Source organism: Haliotis cracherodii, unplaced genomic scaffold, assembly GCF_022045235.1.
Source record: "Haliotis cracherodii isolate W230 unplaced genomic scaffold, xgHalCrac1.p SCAF_20, whole genome shotgun sequence".
Taxonomy (NCBI): domain Eukaryota; kingdom Metazoa; phylum Mollusca; class Gastropoda; order Lepetellida; family Haliotidae; genus Haliotis; species Haliotis cracherodii.
Window position 1 is genome coordinate 9,035,622 of NW_027266276.1, and position 9,871 is coordinate 9,045,492.

The following is a 9,871-nucleotide window of genomic DNA, read 5'->3' on the forward strand; positions in this document are numbered from 1 at the left end:
CCTATTATACCCCGGATCTTCACGGGCCGGTGGACATTAAGTACATATTCACAAAATGTTATACCTAATGAACTGCCATGCTTATCTTAACACATATGGAATAAACAACAATATACTATAATACTTATACTGGCACGTACAGCATCTGTCTACATTATGGGCGACCCGGGAAGATCCGGGGTAGAATAGGTCTTCGGCAACCCATGCTTGAAATAAAGGCGGCTGTGCTTGTCGTAAGAGGCGACTAACGGGATCAGGTGGTCAGACTCGATGACTTGGTTGATGCATGTCATCGTGTCCGAATTGCGTGGATCGATGCTCATGATGTCCATCACTGGATTGTCTGACCCAGACTCGATTATTTCAAAGACCGCCGTCATATAGCTGGAATATTGCTGAGTGCGGCGTTAAACAACAAACGAACGAACATTATCGGCGTAGCCTAAAATGTAATATATTTGATCCTAACGGTATTCAGTTGTTTTGGGTCTTTGCTGAAAACATTCCCAACATCTGTTGACATCGATTTTAAGTTATACTAAGCTTCAGACTCGTCCCGATCAAACTTACTCAACATTGTGTGTACTGCCCTGATCAGAGAGACATATTTATTCGACGCTGTGCGGACTGGTTTGATCACATAGACAGTAATTTCAGCTGTGCGGACCATCTTGACCAGATAGACGAACATATACCAGGCTGGGCGGACCAACTAGACAAATGTGTAGGATGATGTGTTTTGCAGTCATCAAGAAGCATTTCAAGACGCTGGTTTTAGGACTCATACTTATCTGCTGTTTGCTGCGTTTTCTAGAGATTGACCGAAATTTCAAAACGCGCGTTGAAGGTCAGATTGCCGGATGGAAACACGAAAGGTCGCGTGCAGATGGTGCTATGGCAAACGATGGTAAGGATATGTTTCACTGCACGGCGGCCGCCGTGGTCTATTTGTCACAATTTCCTGACAAATTTATGCGACTTGTTGGTAACTGAAATAGTCAAGTCAAATCAAGTTAATTTGCTTTCGAGCCATGCGAACTTTAGTGCATATATATTCAGGCAATATACATATTTGAGGTGAGGCGAGGTGTCGTGTCCAAGATTATTGCACTTATATAGCGACGTGCATGCACGTATGTTATACATATTTGACATTGGTAAGGCGTTGTAGATATTTTATCCCCCAAAAATGATTATTTGTCACAGGAACAACAAATCTTTTCGTGCACTGAGCTGATTGTTTATTAGGTGTGAAGAAGAGTCCTGTAGGTGTGACAAATTAGATGACGAAATGGCTTCTTGGTGGTCCGGCATGATGTGTGCTGGACTACTTACTTAAATTAGGAATTTAACGTGCGCTTTTCCGACATATGCGTATTTCGCGCACGGGCCCGACAGGACATTTGGTGTTTGGTCGAAAAGGGTATGTCCGAAAAGGTGTGGCAACCTAGGTGGGGCTTTTTAGGATAGCTTACTTAATTTGGGGAACAAATTTGGAATATTGAAATATGCCATGTGCTGGGCTCCAAGCACATGTAGAGGACAGTCATGTTACGTGCCTGGCCATCAATTGCAGTGATTGTATGTGCCAGGTCCCAATATGTACCTGGAGACAACAACTACGTGGGCTGTTCAAGCCACAATTTGATTATTATGAAGTATAGTGAAAATTGGTGACATAAATGATGATTCATAAAAAGAGATAATGATTAGTGACAAATTTAACCTGGATAAATTATATAATTTTGATACTGAGGGAAATAAAGCTTGTACACGTCTCCTCTAGAATGGAATACAGTGTAAATGTATTTTGATATTTAAGATATGACATGCTTCTTATTAGATGTGAATATCAATCTCACTAGGTCTTCAGTAACCCATGCTTGCCGTAAAAGGTGACCATGCTTGTCGTAAGAGGCGACTAACGGGATCGGGTGGTCAGGCTCGCTGACTTGGTTGATGCATGTCTTCGAACCCAATTGCGAGGATCAATGCTCATAATATCAATCACTAGATTGGCTGGTCTAGACTCGATTATTTACAGACCGCCGTCATATTGCTGGAATATTGCTGAGTGCGGCGTTAACCAACAAACTAACTAACCAACATGACTTCGAAATCTTTTACATCTCATTGACCTCAGGGGAATTTCTGTATTCGGACTGAAATAAAGCCACTCCGATATAAAATTCACTCTACTCCCTCAGGTGATTTATATTGACCAAGTATAATTCACACTCAAGCAAAGGTTTAAAAGAAGAATACAATTCTAATGTTTTTATGCATCAAGTATACCTTGACAATCCTGTAAAAAGCGATCGTTCAAACTTTGTTTGAATACATTAATGAACGATTTTTCATCTCCCACCTCTTATGAAAAAGATACGACTTCAAATCCATATCAAAAGAGCAAACCCTAAGATATGTTACCTAGTTGGGTGGTGTCCATCTGATGTTTGCTATATATACGACCCGTGAAGATCCGGGGTAGAATAGGTCTTCAGTAACCCATGCTTGTCGTAAAAGGCGACTGTGCTTGTCGTAAGAGGCGACTAACGGTATCGGGTGGTCAGCCTCGCATCATACTTACTGTCCGCCGTCATATAGCTATAATAATGCGAAGTGCGGGGTTAAACAGCAAACCAAACCAACATTATTGTCCCCCTATGTGACACGTAATCCTATCATAATCGATATAACTATCATCAACCAGTGTTTTAAAGCCAACTGATTGCTGAGTATTTTTTTATTATTGGCTAATATTACGCACAACCACCAGTAGCTAAAGTGATGACGTAAGTCCTACTGGCCCGTGTATCATGCGGGAGTATGAAGTCCCCATGATCCCCAGCGAGCTGGCCTCGCTTTCAATTGGTTACTTGTGGCCGATAGCCCGTGTTTTAAAAATGTATACATGATATTGCTAAGCTCAAATATGTTTCATCAATTGTTTTGAAATATAACTTTGCATAAATGACTAAATTGGAAACATATTAACTTGGTCTCGTCGCTATATGGCTGAAATAATGCCGACGCGACGTTTAATTTTTCCCCACTCGCTTCACGTTTTCTACCTTTGAAAACGAGTAATTTGTTTTAAAATCCAATACACACATGCGACAGGCATCAACGTATTCAATATCATAAATCTTTGCTATTGACTTTGGTGTCAGTAACACATGTCGAAACATATGTTTGACATGTTAATATTGATTTACATTAAGGAAGGGATTGTCAGTAACATGGCAAGTGTATTTTATTGTATTAATCTTCCGTGTTGGCCTGTAAACTTGTTTGAAGACGTATGTAGACCGTAATCATTAAAAAACATGTTAATTAAATCCATAATCATACTCATACAATTATGTTCAATAGAAACCGTATCTTTATTTGATTTGTACGTTATCTTATCGTGTATTTCATCTGTATATGTGTAATGTGTATATGTATAAATCACTACACTTATACCGCATATTCTGCAACAGACTATAATTAATCACCATGAATATTGTCTCTCCATTTACTATGACCATCTTCCCGAGGCCATTGAGTTAACTGACTATAAAAGTCCAGTTTTCACCCTTGCCGAACTAGGCTGGTATTATGGAGTTACATTTTGGCTGGACTAACGAGTCTATGCATAGTCCAATCAAAATCGCGCACTGAAATCGAAATCCGGTTCGTAAAGTGTCATGCAGATTTCGGTCGACTGCAGGATTTGCAGAGAATGTGCACCGCTAATATGTCGTTGTCAACATATATTTTCTAAATATTTTCATGCTTTTAATCAAGGTGCTCACGTGATTTGATGCATTTCGCGATGTAAGACTCGTTTTATTCCAATATAGGTCTTGATTATCGATCAGATCGTCTTGAGTGGGCGCCGCCATTTTGTTTGAAGCAAATGCAAGTGATACGCGAGGTTGAATCTGATTGGTCAATAGAAGAAGCATAGAAAGGACATAACTCGTAGTAGCCACTGGTGGCGCTACGATCGAGCCCAGGAATTAAAGTCAGTTAACTCTCTTGCCTCGAGAAGATGACTATGGCTGACTGCAAAAATACCCTTTTAACATAGGACACCGATTACAGTATACATATAGGCTTTTTGTTCAAAAAGGAATATGCAGGAAATTATATGTAACAATTCACTGTGTACTAATTACATGTTTGAATGTTATCAGTTTTGCGTTCTGAGATATAGTGATGTTAGTATCTTCTACAATTAACAATACATGTATATAATAAAATACAAAAAAAACTCTCTGCCGGAATGTTTCGTAGAAATCATTCGATCAAGTAAAAATGACTCCGTGACTAGACGAATCAACAATCTATACCCGATAAAAGAAACTGCCTTCTTCAAGGAATAGTGCTATAACATGACATTTGAAATTTCTAACTAGCAGATACATTAGAGACAGTGACAACATGTACGGAATCCGTATCAATCAAAGGTGTCAAAAACTGAAAATCATATCTGTCGAGGACACACCAAATTACCGATTTTTATTAATTACTTTATTTATAACAATGCAAAAACGTCAGTGATGCATTTTTCAGAGGAGAGGGCATACACACAATACCCGGTGGTATATCTGAATTTGTGTATGGAACCATGCGTAAAGCATGACAATTACTAGCTAGTCATCAGTCTACAACAGACAAAATACGGTAAAACAATTTTTGGGAGCGCTTTTGCATTATTGTTGCTTAGTACAATAATGTTTAATTAAAATCTATTTCAATTTGTTTTCACCATTTTCCCTATTCCATTCCATGCATGTTTATGTTGCTACATCTTATTGCTCATGTTCCCAAGTATTACAAAAGACTTTAATGTTTCTCCTTCCTAATCTAACATTATAACATTTCAGGTCATTACCATCATCTAATACACAAGAGATGATACCAAGACATATTTTATTCGGTTTTATGGTCTATGTGGTCTTAAAATTGATTTTATTAGTCTTTAATTCTTATGTCTAGTGCATATTTTCACAAACAGGACCGCCAGCTGATATGGAGAATGTAACATCCAGTTGATTTTCCAGTTGACGTACTTACTGGTTTTTTTTTTTATCAAATGAGAGGACTGTATACGAAATACGTTAGTCTGTTAACGAATTTTTCGCAATTGATATTTTGAATAAGCCGTAATACGCCAGTTGTGACAGGGGTGGTGGTATGGTAGCTGTGGCAGACAGATTGACAGCCGTTGTTACGTGCGTCACAAGGTTACTAGAACGGCATTGGCCTTGTTGATTGTTACTATACTTTGAGGATTTCTGTAGCCAGTGGCGGACGTAATTCAAACTCCTTCCACACCGACACCGCATCAAATATATTTGTGTACCGATTACATAACTCTTACTGACAGGGTGGGGTGGTAGTTCACGTGAAACGGACGACACTGTGTCTATTGGGCGGCGCCTTTGATATCGCCTCCAAACATACTTTTATTGAATGACCCATTAAACGATGATACACATCAGGATCGCGGAGAAAATACAAGAATCGTTCTCTTTGAATATATCAAGGCGCCAATTCATCTTTCATAAACTTTTTGTGTCTTTGTGCCTAAAATATCCACATATATCAAAAATATGTAATATATGTACCCACAAAAAAAATATATATACAGGCTATGCATTTGCCTACGGCAACACCTGCATTACTGTTTATTCACGATTGGTGTGGCAGATTGTAAATGAACGAGAGCAGGTATTGTAAAATCACCTGTAAATAAGGCCGACACTGTAATTAGATACAACGTACTAGTGAGAATATGAACCCCCATTACCTATACTACTTAGGAAGGCAGTTGTTGTTTTCTGACCTGTTCCCATTTTTCATACCAAAAGTAGCAATGCGTTTAAAAGTTGCTTTCGTGCCACAACATTCACTCAAGCTTTCCTCAGCCGCTTTCAAACATAATTCCCATTGGTCAGTTCGACACCGCATATAATTAAATAATTATTTCGAGATGTCGTTAGCATGTGAGATATTCAGCCATACGTTATGCAATGAAAGACGAATCGGTTTTTCCATTAAAATACTTTATGAGTTGAATCACGTGTCATGCTTGTAGAGACACCCTTATGTACTTGCGAAACTAAAACTGTTGAGCAAAGGAAAATATTCTCGCCCATGGGCCAAACTTTCGCGTTCAGGACGAAATAATTCTAAAAGGCCATAAAATGGCCAGAAAATATTCTCGCCCATGTGCCAAGCCTTTCGCTATAAAATCGTTGAATTTAGTTAAAATGACTTACATCTTGATACTTGAAGGAATACATTGATGTATTTGCGAAACGAAAACATGAGTTTTGAGTAAAGGGTGAGTGAGTGAGTGAGTTTGGTTTAACGCCGATTTTAACAGTATTCCAGTTATATCACGGCGTGTCAGCTTAATGTGGAAGGAAAGCCCGAAGTGATGCAGGTCTCAGACGTTTACCACTTCGGTGAAACCCACGGGCACGGGTATGGTGCTGACAAACCCAGAAACATAAACGGGCCGAACCGAAATTCGAACTCACAATCATAGGTTTCTGGCGTGCCCAAGGGACGCAACTCTGCACAGCGAATTGCGGCGCCTCAGACGACTGGTCCATCCGTATGCCTCTCTTGGTATGTTCCAATGAAAAAAGCATGTTTAATTTTGTAAATATCTTTGACCGTGACTAGGCGAACACCGTAGAGTTTCTGGACTATTGGGTTTCCAGAATTTAAATGGGACGTGTTCAAGAGTTTATTTTCTCTCTGTGAAAACTCGTTTTGTTTTTATAATACATATAGAAGCAACGATAAATAATGTGTCTTAATTTGGAGAAAATAAAACCCACACTACCATTGGTACTTTTCTTTGAGAACCATTGGAGCTAACTAAAGATTACTTAAGTTTGAAACGTAGTTTAGCCATTTCTGCGTTTTCTTAGATTAATTCTACACGTGCGCTCCATCAATCATTCACAGTTTATATCGGTCGACAACGCGACCTTCTTGTTTTTTTACCTTTAAAAGATCCGGGGTAGAATAGACCTGTGAAGATTCCGGGGTAGAATAGTTCTTCAGCAACCCATGCTTGCCGTAAAAGGCGACTATGCTTGTCGTAAAAGTCGACTATCAGGATCGGGTAGTCAGGATCACTGATTTGGTTGAAGCATGTCATCGATCCTAATTGCGTGGATCCATGCTCATGATATCAATCACTGGATTGTCTGGTCCAGACTCGATTATTTACAGACCGCCGTCATATCAACCAAACCAAAAAACCAAGCACGCAATTATGGAAATGAACAAAGTCTAAAATTCTCATCCATGTGAGTGATTTAGTATGGTTTTACGCCGCTTTTAGCAATATTCTGGCAATATCATGGCGGGGGCCACCACAAATGGGCTTCACATTGTACCCATGTCGGGAATCGAACCCGGGTCTTCGACGTGACGCACAAACGCTTTAACCTCTCTTTCTCTATGCATACATTAATATGCTATCACGCATTCATCTTACATGATGCATATCATGGTGCACGTCATGGGTACCATCCTTTCCCTTACAAGTCGTATATCCTCATCTCCTTGTATTTCAGATTATGTAAACGAGGCGCCTCCCCTTCGAATATCTTGCTGGATTATGACAAACCCAAAAAACCTCGAAAGCAGATCGAGATATATCCAGATGACGTGGGGTAAACGCTGCGACAGAGTGGTGTTCATCAGCTCAGAAACAAACACAACTTTCCCAGCTGTCGGAATTAACGTGTTGGAAGGCCGAAATCATCTGACCGAAAAGACCCTCGGTGGATACCACTATGTCTATGACCATCACTTCGATGACTGTGATTGGTTCTTTAAAGCTGATGACGATACTTACCTCATTGTAGAAAACCTTCGTCTCTTCCTGACACAATTCGATACAAACAAACCCATATATTTCGGCCATCACTTTAAGACAATTATCAAACAAGGATACTCCAGTGGCGGATCCGGATTGGTCGTCAGTAAAGAGGCCCTGAGAAGGTTTGGTCAACAAGGACACGACCCCAAAATATGTCGTCAAACTGGCACCGCGGGTGATGCTGCTTTCGGTCAGTGTATGGAATCCCTTGGAGTACCCATTGGCAACTCTACTGATTCCAAAGGCAGGAGTCGTTTCCACTGTTTGAATCCATCAGCTCACATTAATGGGGGTTATCCAAAATGGTACTACTCTTATGACGCAAATGGAGCTAAAAAGGTAATTATTTGAGTCGTTCTACCCTCATAATACACATACAAATTGGAACAGTTCCCAAGGTCATTACTTCTTTTCATGTCGAGACCGCCTCCGTGGTCTAGTGGTAGAGCGTCCGCCCGGAGAGCGGAAGGTCCGGGGTTCGATACCCGGCCGCGTCATACCAAAAGACGCTAAAAGATGGTACTTGTTGTTACCCTGTCTGGCGCTCGGCATTAAGGGGCTAAAACAAGGACTGGTCGGCTCGGAGTCAGTATACTGTGTCTGAGTGGGGTATTCATGTTAAACAAGTATGGGGTGCTGAAGACCAATTCTAACCCGGAATCTTCATGGGCAGTTACCCAGCAACCCATGCTTGCCGTAAAAAGGTGACTATGCTTGTCGTAAAAGGCGACTAACGGGATCGGGTGGTCAGGCTCGCTGACTTGGTTGATGCATGTCATCGATCCCAATTGCGTTGATCGATGCTCATGATATCAATCACTGGATTGTCTGGTCCAGACTCGATTATTTCTAGACCGCCGTCATATAGCTGGAATATTGCTGAGTGCGACGTTAAACAACAAACAAACAAAACAAACAAATCATGGACAGTTACCAAAGAGAGAGGTATCAGCCTGCGTTTGGAAATATTCCAGTATTCTGGGACAGCAAAAAATCATCAAAACCTTGTTTGATCACGTGGTTACAATCTAGAGAAGGATCGGCAGTCATTTTTATATTTCTCTTTTTATTTCAGGGCATCAGTAGCATGAGTGACCACCCCATCTCATTTCATTACGTTGGCGGCAAAAAGCAATTGGAGTTGGAGTATCTGATCTACCACACAGGTGCACATGTACTTGATAAAGGTGGTCCTCCACTCAAAAACATGAAATAATTAGTCATGTCAGACTGCGTTGTATTCATCTATAAACAACACTGTAGAATTAGACTTAGTAAACGAGTAATAGAGTAAATCAACTGATTCCAAACACGCGCCATCTTGGTTGCAGTCACTTCCTGAACAGCAAGGCACCAGAGTTACCTCCCTTACACCAGCATTCCTCTCGCCCACTACAATTAATACAAGTAGAAACTACTGCAGAGCATCAATTGTTCCCCACCATGTAGAGTAATATTCGGAGAAAGGAAGTGTAAGTGAGTGAGTGAAGTTTTACGCCGCTTTCAGCAATATTCCAGCAATATCACGGCGGGGGACACCACAAATGGGCTTCACACATTGTACCCATGTCGGGAATCGAACCCGGGTCTTCGGCGTGACGAGCGAACGCTTTAACCACTAGGCTACCCGACCGCCCCAAAGGAAGTGTAAGCTATGGGAGGTAAGAATTGGTGTAGAGTACAAATTGGTTGTTATGAATGTAGCTATCCTTGAAACGCACAATAAAAGAAACGGTGTCTTTAAATGGTCAGGACAAGAAAAACCCAGGCAAGAAAAACTGGGCCTGTCAAGCAGAACTTGATATATACCCACTATTAGTACTAGTAATAAAAAAATATAATTGATTACAAGTCCAGATTAAATAACACAACAAATCTGGCACCAAATATCAATATTTCTGGTCAGAATGTTGGTTGGGTTAAATAATACAAACTTTTTACATAGTAAACACAATTGTAAAAACAAAGGTC

At 40.4% G+C, this 9,871-nt stretch overlaps 1 protein-coding gene across 1 annotated transcript; it reads left to right on the forward strand.

Moving 5' to 3' along the window:
* The first annotated feature begins 720 nt into the window (after positions 1 to 720).
* LOC139470366 (glycoprotein-N-acetylgalactosamine 3-beta-galactosyltransferase 1-B-like) lies at positions 721 to 9,116 on the forward strand. The gene is made up of 3 exons (XM_071252763.1): positions 721 to 907; positions 7,593 to 8,239; positions 8,976 to 9,116. The coding sequence occupies exons 1-3, from the start codon at positions 721 to 723 to the stop codon at positions 9,114 to 9,116; spliced, it is 975 nt and encodes a 324-aa protein (XP_071108864.1).
* Positions 9,117 to 9,871: the final 755 nt, after the last annotated feature.